General features: G+C 39.3%; 1 protein-coding gene across 13 annotated transcripts in view; it reads right to left on the reverse strand.

The window, feature by feature from the left end:
• Positions 1-17491, reverse strand: part of VWA3B (von Willebrand factor A domain containing 3B) — a 226077-nt gene that overhangs the window by 81458 nt on the left and 127128 nt on the right. For 10 of the 13 annotated variants that reach the window (XR_014841447.1, XR_014841444.1, XR_014841445.1 and 7 more), the window contains 5 exons: positions 13284-13411; positions 10326-10468; positions 2252-2359; positions 776-863; positions 263-419 (listed from right to left, as the gene is read on the reverse strand). Coding sequence is in view for 8 of the 13 variants with exons in the window: in XM_085018668.1 (XP_084874794.1) it covers positions 263-419; positions 776-863; positions 2252-2359; positions 10326-10468; positions 13284-13411 (624 nt within the window). In the remaining 5 variants the exon portion in view is untranslated. Of the gene's footprint in view, positions 1-262; positions 420-775; positions 864-2251; positions 2360-10325; positions 10469-13283; positions 13427-17491 lie in introns of all 13 variants that reach the window. The other 3 variants (XM_021087230.2, XM_021087235.2, XR_014841448.1) reach the window with 2 other exon arrangements.

Below are 17491 nucleotides of genomic sequence, written 5' to 3' on the forward strand. Positions count from 1 at the left end.
GTTTCTGCAGCTCCACACTGCCACCCATCAGCAATGAGCCAGGAACTGCCAACCCAACAAAGGCCAATCTCTTCTCAGCTTAGAAACAAAAATGCATAAGAGCTTCTCTCTCTCTCCTTTTTACTGCTTTCACAAGTAATTTTTTTCCAACGGCTGAAATACATTGCTGTTACAACTGTACAAGACGTTACATGGACCACTTTTTATTTAAGCAGGAACTGAAAAGTACATCAAGTAGGGACATATAGAAAGTCAGTTTTACCTCATCAAAGACCTTGGAAACGACATGCTTGTCCAGAATGGGGACGTAGGTGGGGCTGTGAGGGACAGCCGTCACTGACAAGGCATCCATGATGGTGAGCTTCTTGGCTGCCAAGCCATGGATCTCGAGCCAGTCTGCTGAAGACATCTCTAAAGAACTAAGAACAGAGGACTGTGACATTTTAAAATTTATACCAGGAGTTCCCACTGTGGCTCAGGAGAAAAGAATCTGACTAGTATCCATGAAGACGTAGGTTTGATCCCTGGCCTCGCTCAGTGGGTTAAGGATCCAGCATTCCCATGAGCTGTGGTATAGGTCACAGATGCAGCTCGGATCCCACATTGCTGTGGTATAGTCCAGCAGCTACAGCTCTGATTCGACCCCTAGCCTGGGAACCTCATAATGCCATGGGTGTGGCCCTAAAAAAACCAAAATAAATAAATAAATAAATAAATAAATAAAATTTATATCAAAAACATAACAAAACCGTCTTAGTAAGACTGAAGTACTCACTCTTGGTCATGAACTTGGCTTATTTCTTGAGTCGCTATTTCTATCATCTTATCATCTGGAAATTCATTTGTCAACAGGACACCCTTTTCTGTGGAAAAGGAAATGGCAGTTGTATAATTTCCTATTATACAGGATTCATATCAAAATGCAAAAGGATCATACTTGCCTCTGGGTTCAGTTGTGACTGAGGGCTGATAAATGGATATATTTCAGAAAACTGCTCTGTCAGAGTAGATTCTAGGCAAGATTCATTTGCAATTAACACTAAAGACCAATACATGCATAAATAGGATACTCTTGTTCTGCTAATCTACCTCACCCCATATCCAGGGAAGGGTGAGACATACTCATTCTCTCATTCTCCAAAAAACATTTTTTTAAGATGTCAAATAGGTTCACTTTTAACATGAACCAATCATAGTTCAGTGTTGCCCACATTAGATTCCCCCTCGTAGCAAATTACACAGGAGAGCCTTGTTCAATATTTCACTTTTCAATAGTGTTTTTTGTAATTCCTCAGCTCTGTGTGGAAAACCAAAATTCCTATTAGGTCATGTTTAGTTGTAGGTCCAAACGTGCAAATTACTATTTGGAGTTTTTAGTGCCTATCTTTCTATAAGCTTAGCTTTATAAATGAAACAGGGTATTAGTTGAGTCAGCAACATCTAGAAGAAGGGGTATTCAGAAGTGAGCTAGCTAAATGCCTAAGAAATCGTATCCTAACCATCAAAAAATAAGCCCTTTAAAAGGCTGTGCACATAGCGACTTAGGGAATACGGCAGGTTAACTGAAAGGGGAAAAGGCACTACACTGATAAGCACTGAAGAACACAGGTCTGATAAAGCCATGACTCAGTAACAACAGGTGTCAATTTGTCACTCAGGAGCTTCCTGCTACTTAGGGGCTTGTGTGCCTGTGTGTGTTTAGCGGAGGTTTGTTATTTACCACCTCTTTGAAAACAGGGAAAAACATTACAAGGATTAAACTTTTAGAGATTCACTATTCAAAGAATAATGATTCTATCAATAGTCATAAAAATTGAGTGGAAAAGTCATATTTTCCTCACATTTGAGCCCCCAAAAGGCTGACAATATGGATCAGTGAGGGGCTCGTCGGATGGCACCACCTGTGAATGAAGGGAAGAAGATAACTAACTATGAAGTGTGAGGTTTTCATATTCAAACTACGGAGTGGCAGCGTCACCACTAGAGCCACAGTTAGGTGAGCCTTGGGTGTATTAAACACCAGGGCACAATAAATGCAAGTATGGCCCTAAGAAAATCCACTTCCCTAAAGCAAGCCAATCTGATTTAACAGGGAGTCCTTTGAAGAGGAAGTAACCCGACCCAGACTCACTTAAAAATGATTTGGTCCCTCCCAAAGTCCCTCTACCCCACTCTTTCAGGAAGGTCTAGACACACTGGGGGAAGAGAAGCTGGCCTGGGCTTCCTGATGATCCTTGAGGGCTTCTGTCACCTGGAGTATTCCAGCAGCTGGAACTGGAAAGGCCGTCTTTCCCCTCTCTGCAAGTGGAGCTCTTGAGGGTTGACAGCCGGCTTCTGAGCAGGCTGGTTTTGGTTGGTTCTGTGGATATCAGAGGGACAAGAAGGATTAAAGGAGTTAGGGATGGAAGGATGTACTTTGTGAGATGCAACTACATCCTTGGATCCTTTAAAAAGAAAGGCTCAGGAGTTCCCGTCATGGCGCAGTGGTTAACGAATCCGACTAGGAACCATGAGGTTGCGGGTTCGGTCCCTGCCCTTGCTCAGTGGGTTAACGATCCGGCGTTGCCGTGAGCTGTGGTGTAGGTTGCAGCTCGGATCCCGCGTTGCTGTGGCTCTGGCGTAGGCCGGTGGCTACAGCTCCGATTGGACCCCTAGCCTGGGAACCTCCATATGCCGCGGGAGCGGCCCAAGAAATAGCAACAACAACAACAAATAAAAGACCAAAAAAAAAAAAAAAAAAAAAAAAAAAAGAAAGGCTCAGTTTTCCAACCTTCAGGGGACAGTCCTGCCACCAAGTTAAAGCTGCAGTCACATCTTATTCCACTTATCTGAGTTCAAGCTCTGCCCCTCTTGGAGAGAAATCTGCTTCCAGGCTTTTTCAAGTTGTTGGCAAAATTTATTTCCTTGTGGTACAGGACTAAGGTCCCGTTTCCTTGCTAGCTGTCACCAAGGGGAGTCTCTTGGTTCTTAAGCACCCTCATTCCTGTCCACGGGTCTCCTCCATCTTCAAGCCAACAAGGTACACTGATTCCCCTTGTGCTCCAAGTCTCTCTGACTTTCTCCTCTGCCACCAGTCATAAAAAGCCCCTGATTTCAGACACTCGTGTGAGTACACTGGGCTCTCCCAGAGAACCTGGCTGAGGGTCAGATCACACTTCCATAACTCATCATATTCACAGGTTACAGTGTTTAGAGCAGGACAGTTTTGTACTCTGTTTCAGAGACTCTGTGGACCACAACTGCTATCTAGGCCTTTATTTATACCGTTATTATTTTTTTCTTTTTTAGATCCACACCTGTGGCATATGGCCGTTCCCAGGCTAGGGGTAAAATCAGAACTGCAGCTGCTGGCCTACGCTACAACAATAGCAATGCAGGATCTGAGCCACATCTGCAACCTACACCACAGCTCGCAGCAATGATGGATTCTCAACCCACTGAGTGAGGTCAGGGATTGAACATGTATCTTCACAGACACTATGTTGGGTTCTTAACCTGCTGAGCTACAATGGGAACTCCCTATTTATATTGTTTTCTACCTTCTTTTGGGTTCCTTCAACTAGCAAGTAGACACTTACCAAATATTGACATTGAATCTATGTGCTTTAGATAACATGTTTGTACCAAGACATGCTGATTCCTTTTCCTATGTGATCACAGAAACCACACTAACTGCAGATGTGTTCTGTACCTCACCACTAGAGGCTTTAGGCAGCACCAAGGCTTTATGTAGTTTTCATAAATAGAATGTGTTCTGTTTTCAACAAGAAGGGTCTTCTCCCCTCTTACAAGAAATTAGCTAATAATCTGCAAACTGGTCTATCTTTCGCACAGAAAGGTAACACCATGGTCTCCATGCCTGGAGTTGGGAGTGTCCTATGTGTTACTATTTTTCTAGGCAACCCATATGGTGACTCCTGTTTTGGTTGCCTCTGTAACAAGGAATTAAGAAGGATAGATTTTCAGAGTTCCCATCGTTGCTCAGTGGTTAACGGATCTGACTAGGAACCATGAGGTTGTGGGTTCAATCCCTGGCCTTGCTCAGTGGATTAAGGATCTGGCGTTGCCGTGAGCTGTGGTGTAGGTTGCAGACGTGGCTTGGATCCCACATTGCTGTGGCTCTGGCGTAGACCAGCAGCTATGGCTCCGATTCGACCCCTAGCCTAGGAACCTCCATATGCTGCGAGAATGGCCCAAGAAATGGCAAAAAGACAAAAAAAAAAAAAAAAAAAAAAAGGATAGATTTTCTTGGGAGCAATGCCTGTGAGCAAATGAGATGAATGATCCATATAGACAAGTTGAACTCCCACCCCTGACTACACCAGCAGGCTGCCCTGATTAAAACTGCTGGGCAGAGACAAGGGGGGGCAGACACCAGAAGTAACAGAGGCTACAACTCAATTATCTATAAAAAGGTCACCACACCAAAAACCTATAAAAATGAAAAGACAGAGAACTCAGATGAGGGAGAAAGGAAAAACCCCAGAAAATCAGCTAAGCAATGAGGAGATTCTCAGCCTCCAGAAAAAAGACTTTAGACTGTCGATGCTGAAGATGATGCAAGACATTGGAAATAAACTGGAGGCAAAGATGGATCACTTACAGGAAACACTGACCAAAGAGATACAAGATATAAAACTTAAACAAGCAGAGATGCAAAATACAATAACTGAAATAAAAAACTCACTAGAAGCAGCTAACAGAAGAATACAGGAGGCAGAAGAACGAATAAGCGAGGTGGAGGACAGATTAGAAGAAATTACGGATGCAGAACAGAAGAGAAGAAATATTGAAAAAAAATGAAGAGAGTCTCAGGGAACTCTGGGACAATGTTAAATGCACCAACATCTGTATTATAGGGGTGCCAGAAGGAGAAGAGAGAGAGAAGGGGACAGAAAAAATATTCCAAGAGATAATAGCCGAAAATTTCCCTAACATGGGAAAGGAACCCACTCACTCAAATCCAGGAGGCACAACGAGTACCATATAAAATAACCCCAAGGAGGAACACACCGAGACACATAATAATCAAACTGACCAAAATTAAAGACAGAGAAAATCTTGAAAGCAGCTAGGGAAAAGAAACAAGTAACATACAAGGGAACCCCAATAAGGTTATCGGCAGATTTTTCAGCAGAAACTCTGCAGTCCAGAAGGCAGTGGCATGATATACTTAACGTGATGAAAGGAAAAAACCTCCAACCGAGAATACTCTACCCAGCAAGGCTCTCATTCAGATTTGAAGGAGAAATAAAAACCTTCTCAGATAAGCAAAAGCTGAGGGAATTCAGCAACACTAAACAGCCTTACAACAAATACTAAAGCAACTTCTCTAGGCAGGAAAGAAAAGATCAGCAAGAGGAAACAAAAATTCCACAAATGACAAGGCTCATCAGTAAAGGTATATATACAGTAAAGAGATGAAATCATCCATGCACAATTATACCATTAAAATCACAAATCATGAGAAGAGATGGGTACAAATGTGGGACACTGGAGATGAACTTGCAATTAAGAGAACAACTTAAAACAATCTCATATACATATAGACTCTTACATCAAAACTTCAGAATAACTGCAAACCAAAAATCTACAGTTGGTACACAAACAAGGAATCTCTGGAGAAGAAATATATCTCATAGTAAATAAGTGCATAATCCACCATGAAGGGAGTCATTTGACATCATTCTTGGAATGCTGAAGTCTTCTTAGATCTGATTCTGATTTCCTCTCCATCAAAGAACTTATGATAATTATAATTAAATAATGTCACTGTACAATTAAATAATACAGTTCTACAATTGTATTATTAATAACCATTTCTCTCCATGGTACAATGTAAAGTCTATAATGTCTTGTTTATCACATCACCGAGAATAGTGTAATGCCTTTATTGAAGAATCAATGAGATGGAACAAATTGTGAGGACATATTTATATAGTTACACACTGTTTTTTAACCCACTTATGCATTTTATATTTTACTTATTTTCAGAGGGTGTATTATTTTTTGTTTTGCTTACCAGTTAAGTTATTCTTTTTACTATGCTATATAAAATATTTAATGGTATATAAGGCTTTCTTCTTTATAAATTTTAGTTGCATAATATAACAATTTAATATAATGCTAATTTTTAAAGAAAAATTGAAATGTAATAGATAAAACTAAGTAGTAAAGATGAAAGCCATAAAATTGGGATAAAGTATAGAATAAATTTCCTATTTGTCTCAGCATATTTTCCATTCCACTTCTCCAGTGGGAGTCACTTAATCTGTTTCTTAAGATCCAGGTTATAATAATCTGTGTGAATATAATTGTGTGCAAATGTATGTATTTTATTCCGTAAAAAAATAAGAATAAATAAAAAATTAAAATAAAACTGCTGGGCAGAAACAACAGGTGTGTCAAAATGAAAGTGAAAATTAGCCCCCAAAGTCCCCAAACACAAAAACTACTATTCCTACATTCTTTAAATAATGAATAAAGACATATCGATCTGGCACTGAATACAAGCATTTAACTACTGCCCCAGCTCTGTTTAATCAGTGACCACATATCATTACCCTTCCATACCACCCTTCTATATCAAGTTGAGATAGAATAAAAATTCAGCACAGGAACAATACCAGATCTCAGTGAAATGGTGGAAGTGTCAGAAGGACATTAAAATGTTCAGGATGAGTAGAAAGTAGCATTTCTAGTAAAACTCAGATTTACTAGAAAGGGCAAAATGGGCTAGCAAAAGGGATGCTGCCACACAAGTGACCTAGTATGGGAATCCTCTTTGTCCCCATGGGTTTAAGACAGAGACACCAGACAGATCATGTAAGAAGGCCCAAGTCAGAGCAAATGCATCTTGGTCCCTATGGGTTTGAGGCTCTTCTCCCCTGCCCAGAGACATGGAGACATGCAAAACGGAGAGTGTGAGTGGCAGAGGAACTCCCCATCCCTTCCTTTTAGCATCCTCGCTAGGGGAAACGCCTCTGCTTTCTCAGGCAGCATCAGCAGGGACCAGTAGGAGCCCCAGTGACACCCGGAAACCAAGCACCAAAATATTACCATGAAAGCTGTGAAAATTAAATTGCCATTAGAACCACAGCCCACAAAAGCAGGCCAAAGTCTATGTGCTAACTTTGAACAGGACAACTACTTCCTAAAATAAAAAATTTAAATGGCATCCAGAGTCCCTTACATCATAGACAAAATGTTCAGGGTACTATTAAAAAAAAATCATCCATCACGTCAAGAACCAATAAAATCACACCTTGCTGGAGAAAAAACAATCAGATGATACCAATACCATGATGAATCAGAAGCTGGATTTAGCTGACAAGGATATCAAAGAAGCCATTACAAAAATGCTTCAATAGTTAGTTATAATTTCTCTTAAAACAAATGAATGAATTGAAAATCTTAGCTACAAAACAGAATTCATAAAAATTTCCAAGTAGAGATTGTAATAGTGAAAAATAAAATGACAAAAAACTTGTTGGATTAACCTAATAGTGGAGTGAAAATGGCAGAGGACAGTATCAGAGAACTTTGGGGATAGAACAATAGAATTCAGCCAATTTTAACAACAGAGAGAAAATGGAATAAGAAAATATTAACAGGACTTCAGGGACCTGTAGGATAATAGCAAAATATCCAACATTCCTTTCATCAGAGTCCCAAATGTACAGGGAGGGAAAAAAAAAAAAAAAGAAAAAGAAAAAAAGGACTAAGAGACTATTTGAAGAAGTCATAGATGAAAACTTTCCCAATTTGGTGAAAAACACATACAGATCAAGAAGCTGAGCAAACTCCAAATAGAATAAACCCAAGGAAATCCATGCCAAGATGCATTACAGTTAAACATTTTAAAATTAGAGACAAAGAAAAAACTCTTAAAAGAAGCCAGAGAGAAAGGACCCATTACTAGCACCAGTTTGAATAGCAGCAAATTTCTCATTTAAAATGTAGGAGGCCTAAGGAAGAGGTACTAAGTTTTTCTTTCTTCTTTTCTTCTCTTTTTTAAGGGCCATACCTGTGGCATATGGAAGTTCCCGGGCTAGGTGTCAAATCAGAGTTGCAGCTGCTGGCCTATGTCACAGCCAAAGGAATGACAGATCTGAGCTGCATCTGCAACCTACACCACAGCTTGCAGCAGTGCTGGATTCTTAACCCATTGAGTGAGGCCAGGAATTGAACCCAAATCCTCATGGATACTAGTCGGGTTTGTAACCTGCTGAGCCACAAGGGAAATCCCGTTTTTCAATGACAGAAAGGAAAGCACAACCAACCCCAGATCTTAAATATGCAAAAATGTCCTTTAGGAACAAAGAGAAAAGAAAAACATTCCTAGTGATAAGTAACATCTTTTTGTGAGCTTCTTTGCAATTCACATATCGTGGGTCATGTTTTTGGTGTTAAATCTAAGAACTCTTTCCCTAGTCCTAATGCCTAAAGATGTACTTTTTTCTATAAATTTTGTAGAAAATATAAAACTATAAAATTTGTAGGAAAAAAAAAACACCAAAAGGAAAGACTGATAAAGCAGATCTTATCAAAACTGAAAGCTTTTGCTTGGCAAAAGACCCTAATTAGGGGATGAAAAGATGAGATACAGATTGGGAGAAAATATTTGCAAACAGCATATCTGATAAAGGCCTAGTATCTAGAATATATGAAGAGCTTTCAAAATTCACCAATAAAAATCAAACAATCCATGTAGAAAATGAGCAAAGCATATGCACACACCTTTCACTGAAGAGGACATACAGACTGCAAACAAACATAGAAAAATATGTTCAATATAACTAGTCATTAGGGAAATGCAAGTAAAAACCACCAGGAGAACATACCTATCAGAACAGTTAAAACAAAAAATTCCATAATCAATAGCAAGCTCTGACAAGAATGCGGAGTAACCAGATCACTCATTCATCACTGCGATAATGTAAGATGGCACGGCCACTCTGGCAAATAGTCTGGCAGTTTCTTATAAAACTAAACATTCAGTACTGTATGACTCAGCCACTGCACTCCTGGGCATTTATCTTAAAGAAATGAAGCATAATGTTCACATAGAACCTGTGCAAAAATGTTTATAACTACTTTATTTGAAATAGCCCTAAATTGGAAACAATCCAGATGTCCTTCAACAGATGAATGGTTAAACCATAGGTACATCCCTATCATGGATACTGCTCAGCAAGGAAAAGGAATGAACTGTTGATATCTGCAAAAAATTTGGACAAATCTCCAGGAAAATGTGCTGAGTAGAAAAAGCAAGACACCAAAGTTATGTGCTGTATGATTCCATTTATCTTTAAAACGACAACATTTTAGAAATGGAGAACTTGGTGGTTCCCAAGAATTGGGACGGGGTATTGGAGGCAGATGGATGTGGTTATAAAAGAGCAATGCCAGGGATCTGTGAGGTGATGGCAAAGTTCTGTATCTTGACGGTGGTGCTGGAAATATGAAACCACACATGATAACATCATACAGAAGTACATGCACACACCCACACATACACACAGACACACACACGCACGCGCAAACAAAGGAACACGTCAAACTGGGACAATCTGAGTAAGATCATAGACTGCATCGGTGCCCAATATCCTGGTTGCAAGATGGTATTTTTTTTTTTTCAAGATGTCACCACTGGGGGAAACTGAGTGAAGAGTAGGTATACGGGATCTCTCTGTACTTTTCCTCAGAGCTTTGTGAATGTACAATTATCTCAATAAACTTACATCTAAAAAAATACAAGTTTAGGAGCTTCTACTGTGCACAATGGGATCAGCAGCGTTTTGGGAGTACTGGACTCATGTTCGATCCCCGGGCTGGCACAGTGGGTTGCACATCCAGCGTTGCCACAGCTGCAGCTTAAGTTGAGACTTCAGCTTGGATCTGATCCCTAGCCCAGGAGCTCCCTATGCCATGAGGTGGCCAGAAAATAAAAATAAAAATAAAAAACACAAGTTTAGTCTTCTTTTAAAATACTATGATGGAGTTCCCATTATGGCTCATCAGGTTAAGAGCCCAGCATAGTGTCCATGAGGATGCAGGTTCGATCCCTGGCCTTGCTCAATGGGTTAAGGATCTGGTGTTGCTCCAAACTGTGGTGTGGGTTGTAGACGCGGCTTAGATCCAGTGTTGCGGTGGCTGTGGCACAGGTTTGCAGCTGCAGCTCTGATGTGACCATGGAACTTCCATGTGCCACAGGTGTGTGGCCGTAAGAAGGAAAAAAAATATTATGGGTCTTTAGTTTTAAGCTACCTTTTGCATTGAAGGAAAACTGGTATTGAGATTCAAATCACTGTGTCCCCTGATACCTGCATGGAGGACTTTCTTTTTCTGAATCTTTTGATCTGAGCGGTCTTCTGGTGCTTTCGACATTCGTGCTGATTCCACATCAGAATGAGGTTTTGCACATTTTTCTGGGGTTGAAATCATAGAACAGATCTCTCTTTGATGCCTGTTTACATAACAAGTAGACAAGAAGAAAGAAAAGAAAGCAGGAGGAAAAAAATTTCCATCAAGAAGGCAGAGTCAGACCAATACAACTGTGTTGAATGCTTCACGCTTAAGAAGTAAGCCTCCTCATTGTTTGCTTAATATAAAAACAGTCATTCCCTCTGCTTCTGGACGAGTGGACAGGAGCCCAGCTCTGGAGTCATTAGATATGGCTCACAAGGCAGCTCTGTTCTTTCCCAGCTTTGTGACTAAGTGAAGTCGCTCAGTCCCCTCTAAACTTAACTCTTCTCATCTTCGAGCTGCAGGAACCCTGACAGCATGGAGCTGATGTGAGGACTGACATGGGAGAGTCTCTTGTTAACCAGAAAGCATTATAGAACCCCTCTTCTCTAACCAAAAGGTTGAGCAGCCAGCTATTAAAAAAGTCAGGGAAGGGAAAACCCCTGCCAAGGAAAAACTTCAGCCAGTGCCAGATCATGGCACACCATTTCGGTGAAGATCTGGGGCCAGGAGGGATCCCCCCCAAAGTGCCTGAGTATTTTCCCAGGCATACCTTCTCTCAAGCTCTGATCACAGCAGCCACAGAAAGTTTTCAGAACAATCTCCTGCCCCAACACTGTATCGAACACCCTCCTTCCTCCTTACCCTTGCCCCTTCCATGCCTGTCTCCATGGAACACCCAGCCTGTCTCCAGGGAACATCATCCTTTGTGCATGTCCCATCACAGTGGGCATGTGACAAGGGACCAGGCTTACATTCATCTCTGCATCCCAGTTTGCCTGGTGCATGATTTGTACTCAATAAATGGTTGAAAAAATGTCTGAAGGGAGATGAGGTTTGGGGGCTGTAAGACTTTGCCACCTGGTGGAAAATTGAACAAAGCAATTTGCTTGCAATCATTGCAAAGTGGGTGAATTAACTTTTCTTAAGGATACATTATAAGGAAGTATAGAAGCATGTTGGTGGAATAAGTCACTGTATTTTACTCTCTTCTTTACACTAAATCAGAGTGCTTGTTATGTACCAGGCGTGCCCTCATCTATTCCCCTGTGATTAATGAGGAAATTGAGGTTCAGTGAGGTTAAGTAATTTGCTCTAAGTTAGTGACATGTCATGGTGCGAAGGCTGGATTGAAACACTTCCCTGCATGAATCTAGAACCTGCCCCTTCCAGCCCCTAAAAATAAATATGTAAAACCAACCATCTACTGGCAGATACAGTCAGCTGACCAAGCCAGCTTCCAAACAGTAGCTGGTCATTTTGTCCTGAAATTTTTTAATTTGATGAAACAAGGGGAGGAAGACAGGTAGGGTACAACTGAAAGTATTCAGAAGGATGTGTGGCCCACTTAATCTGATTCTTAGATTGTTTGTTCAAATTCTCCAGATTTAGAAGCTGTATCTGAGCTTTCCCAAACAAACATTTTAAAAATAATGCCCTGAAGTCTCATTATAAGAGATGCCTGGTATAATATTTATCTTTTCACTGATTCCATGCTCACGTCTTACCCCCAGCCCATGTTAAATGCTTAATTTACTACTAGCAAGATAGTGAATCTTGATGAAGAAGAAACCCTGATTAATATGCACTTTTTTTTTTCTTGGCTGCATTTGACGCATGTGGAAGTTCCCAGGCCAGGGATCAAACCCACGCCATAGTAGTGACCATACCATATCCTTAACCTACTACACCACAAGGGAACTCCTAATATGTATTTTTTTGGGGGGGGCCTCTTTTCAGGACTGCACCTGCAGCATATGGAAGTTCCCAGGATAGGGGTCAAACAAGAGTTATAGCTGCTGGCCTATACTACAGCTCATGGCAATGCTGGATCCTTAATCCACTGATCGAGGCCAGGAATCAACCTGAGTCCTCATGGATACTAGCCGGGTTTGTTGCCACTGAGCCATGATGGGAACTCCCTAAATAGGTATTTTAACTTCTTTCCATTTTGCTATCACACTTTTAAATAAAAAGACACTCTCCTCATAGGGTATTTTGATACTTGAATATCTGTACAAAGTGAAAATAAGATTTGACATTTTATGAGTGCTGAGGTGGTTCTGATTTTTGTTTAAGAACAAGTAGTTAGAAATATATTCAACTACAGGGTGGGAAAAGACCTGAGAAATCATCTGTCCCCAATCCTGCCATCATTTTAATGATGAGTAAGCTGGAGTTCCCATTGTGGCTCAGTAGTAATGAACCCAACTAGTATCCATGAGGATATGAGTTCAATCCCTGGTCTCACTCAGTGGGTTAAGGATCCTGCGTTGCTGTGGCTGTGGTCTAAGCTAGAAGCTACAACTCTGATTCAACCCCTAGCCTGGCAACTTCCATATGCCATGAGTGGGTGTGGCCCTAAAAAGACAAAAAAAAAAAATGAGGAAATGGAGACTGGACAAGAGTGGAGCTTTGCCAAAGGCACACAGAGTGAAGTCTGGACCTTGGGACTCCAGACCCTGAGTCAAATCTCCTTCACTACAGAGCACTCCTGCTCTGCTCTGTCAGTGCTTGGGTTGGTGGGGTGCCTGTCCACACTGGGTGAACATCCTTAGGGCCATGCAAGGATTTCAGAACCTCCATATAATCAATCCATATGGATTTCAGGCCATATGGATATGTGGCCTCCATAATCAATCATTAGTAATTTATTAGATTATGAGTTCCCTTCGCTTAAACAAAAATCCTAACATTATCACACTACGTGATTCTTCAAAAGAAATCCCACAAAGCATTGAAAGAGGTGGAAAAGAGAATGAACAGGTGTCTGAGAGGATCAGTGATGGGGAAAGGGACCACTTTTCCATGCTCACTTGTCTCCATCCTTTTCTCCGTTGTACCACCAGTCCATGACCAAGGACTCTGAGTAAAGGTCTTGCACCTTCTCCAGGTCACTGCGTCCCTGCTCCATTTCCTTAATTAGAAGGGTCACATCTTCATTCTGCCAAAATAATAACTGAATACATTATGAGATTGCACAAGAGTGCAAATTTCAAACATTTCTAACAGAAAACTAACTGTATCAGGAAAAGAAGAATCTAAAGAATTTCATATAGTTCTTATATTCTTATTTTTTTAAATGGCTGCACCCACAGCATATGGAAGTTCTCAGGCCAGGGACTGAATCCGAGCCACAGGTGTGGGCTACACCTCAGGTGAGACAATGCCAGATCCTTTAACCCATTGCACCAGGCCAGGGATCAAACCCACACCTCTGCAGGGACCCAAGGCATTGCAGTTGGATTTTCAACCCTCTGTGCACAGCAGGAACTCCACATTACTCCATTTTCAGATAGCCTAATCGAGGTATAATTCACTTATAATACAATAAACTGAATGTAGGCAAAGTGTAGGATTTGAATGGTTTGGATATTCACACCTGTGTAAAATCATCACTACAATCAAGATAGTAAACATATCCATGGCCCACTGTAAATCTACCCTCCTTCTTACCTCAAAAACCCTCTTTCCTCAAGCTTTCTGTCACTATATATTCGTTTCTATTTTCTGGAATTTTATTTAAAAGGAATCATACAGTATAGACTTTTTTTTTTTTTTGTCTAGCTTCCTTTACTTATATAATTATTTTGTGATTCACCCCATGATGTAGCTTGAATCAGTAGGTAGCACATTCGTATTTATGGCTGAGTAGGATTCCATTACATATCAAATACCAAAATTCAGTCACCAGTGCATGGACATTTCAGTTACCAGATTTGGGCTATTATAAGTATTATAAATACCAGATCTATGAACATCCTGCTCATGTCTTTGTATAGACATCTGCCTCCATTTCTCTTGGGTAAATATCTAGGAGTTTCCGGAATGAGTGTATCAAATGCTTGGTGATGTTGAACCTTTAAAGAAACTATCAAACTGTTTTCCAAAATGGTGGTACTAATTTATACTCCCACAGTAATGCATGAAGATTTAGTTCCCCCATATCCTTGTGCACACTTGCTGTGGCCAGTTCTCTTAATTTTAGTCATTTATTTTTCTTTTCTTTGCTTCTTTATGTCTTTCAGGGCCACACCTACAGCATATGGAGGTTCCCAGGCTAGGGGTCCAATTGGAGCTGTAGCTGTTGGCCTACACCACAGCCACAGCAACTTGGGATCCAAGCTGCGTCTGCGACCTACACCACAGCCCACGGCAATGCCAGATCCCTAACCCACTGAGTGAGGCCAGGGATAAAACCTGCATCTTCATGGATCCTAGTTGGGTTCGCTAACTGCTGAGCCACAACATAAACTCCAACATTAGTCATTTAAATAGCTGGGTGGTGGTATCTCATCATGGTCAATTTGTATTTCAATGACTAACGATGTTAAGTGTCTTTTCATTATTTATTTGCTATATATCTTCTTTGGCAAAGAATCTATTCAAATCTTTTGCCCATTTTTTGTCTCCTTGAATTTTGAGAACTCTTTATATATTCTATATACAAGTCCAATTTGAAAACGTTTTCTTCCAGTCTGCAACTTGTTTTTTCATGATCTTTGAAGAGAAGCTTTTAATTTTGATCAAATTTGTTCTTACATGGACTATGCTTTTGATATCCTATTTAAAAAAAATTTGGTCTAACACAATGTCTCAAAGGGTTTTTCATATGTTCTCTAGAAGGAAAAAAAGTAGGTTTTATATTTAGGTCCATCTATCATTTTGAGTTAATTCTTTTAATATGGTATGATGTTCCAGCTACTAATTGAGTTAATTTTTGAATATGGTATTTTATCCAAGTGTTCCAACACCATTTGTTAGGGGAAAAACTCTATCCTTTCTCCACTGATAAACAGACTTTCTCCACTGATAAACTTTCTGGTTTTTCTATTCTGTTCTGTTGATGTATATATCTATCTTTACACTAATTCCACACTATCTCGATGACTACAGTTTTACGATAAATCTTGAGATCAGGTAGTATTAGTCCCCCATCTTTGGTTTTCTTTTTCAAAGTTGTTTCGACTATTTGAAATCTTTCGCATTTTCAGTCTGTCAATTTTTATTTGAAAAGTCTGCTGATACAAAACAATTTACAAAGCAGAAACAGACCCAAAGGTTTTCAAACCAAATTTATGGTTGCCAAGGGGGAAGTATGGGGTGGGGAGGGATAAATTAGGGGGTTAGGATTGACATAAACACACTACTACATATAAAATAGATAAGTAACAAGGACCTACTGTATAGTACAGGCTAATCTACTCAATACTGTATAATAACCTATATGGGAAAATAATCTGAAATGGAATGGATACATGCTGTACACCTGAAACTAACACAACTTTGTAAGTCAACTATACTCCAATAACATGTATAAAAAAGAAAAAGCCTGCTGAGATTTTGATTGGGATTGTGATGCGTCTATAGATCAAGTGAGACAGAATGCACATCTTAACTGTGTGATGTCTTCTGACTCATAAACAACATAATCCCTCAGCAATGTTCTGCAGCTTTTAGAGTACAGAACTTTCACATATTTTGACAAACTTGTCCCTACATATATCATATTTTTAATGCTACTCTAAAGGATAATTTTATTTCAATTTTTATTGTTCTATGTTAACATGTAAAAACAAAACTCATTTTTGTGTTTTGACCTTGTACCATCCAGTCTTGCTAATAAATTCAATGATGGGTTCCAGTAGTATTTTGTATATTCCATTATATTTTTTACATATATAACCATGTGGAATGAAAATAATTTTACTTTAGTCTTTCTATTCTAGAAAAAAAAAAAAAAGCCAATCTGGATGGCTTTCCTGCCCTCTGTTTTACTGTACTAAGTAGAATTTCCATACACTGTTCAGTACGAGTGGTGAAAGCAGATATCCTTGTCATTTTCCTGATATGAGGGGAACATATACAATCTTTTATTATTACAGTATGGTATTAGCTGTGTGTTTTTTCCTAAGTGCCATTTATCAGATTGAGAAAATCCATTCGGTTCATACTTTGCTGAGAGCTTTTATTAGAAATGCATGTTGGATTTTGTCAAAACTTCCTCATAAAGTGAGATGATTGTAATGTTTTTAATAAGATATGTTAATATGATGAACTGCATATCGATTTTCAAATGCTAAACAAACCTTGCATTCCTGGGATAAATCTGACTTGGTCGTTAGGCATTAGGTTTTTTTATATATTATATGAACTTGCTACATTTTGTTTAGAATTTTTTACATCTGTATGCATAAGGAATATTAGTCAATAATTTTTTCCTATAATGTTTTTGTGAGGTTTTGGTATCAGGTTAATGTCAGCCTCACAGAATGGGTATGGAAATATTCCCTCCTTTCAATTTTCTAGAAGAGTTAGTGTAGAATTGCTATTATTTTCTCATTTAAATGTTTAATACAAATTAGCACTGAAACTATCTGGAACCAGAGTTTTCTTTGCATAAAGGTTTTTAACTACAAATTCAATTTCTTGAATAGTTATAGGGCTTTTCAGGTTATCTATTTTCTCTTGAGAGAATTTTGGTAATTTGGGTCTTTCGAGCAATTTATCTCTAGATGTTGAGTTTATTATTATTTTCTGCTTTATCTTTTTAAATTAAAAAGATAAATTGTCTTTCATATGCAGTTGTATTAAATACTACAGAGAGGTCCCATGTAGTCTTCACCTAGTTTCCCAAAATGGAATTGCAGATATTTGCTCCCAGTCTGTAAACTGTTTTTTCATACTCTTAATAGGAACTTTAGCAAAGTAAAAGGATTTAATTTGATGACCCAGCTTATCAATCTTTTCTTTTATGGATCACGTTTTTGGTCTCAAGACTAAAAATTATTTACCTAGCCCGACATCCTCAAGATTTTCTTTAATATTCCTTTCCAGAAATTTTATAGTTTTATGTTTTACATTTAAGTCCATGATCCATTTTGAGTTAATATTTGCAAGAAGGTTGAAGTTTGCTATTTTGCCTATGAATGTCCAATTGCTCAAACCATTTTTTTTTAAAAAAAGGATCTCCTCCTTCCAACGAATTGCTTCTGCACCTTTGTGAAAAATTAGTTTGGTATAC

The sequence above is a fragment of the Sus scrofa genome, chromosome 3, assembly GCF_054392235.1.
Source record: "Sus scrofa isolate SSC_HxYL_T2T_F1_AM1 chromosome 3, Sscrofa_HxYL_maternal_Yorkshire_Landrace_v2.0, whole genome shotgun sequence".
NCBI lineage: Eukaryota > Metazoa > Chordata > Mammalia > Artiodactyla > Suidae > Sus > Sus scrofa.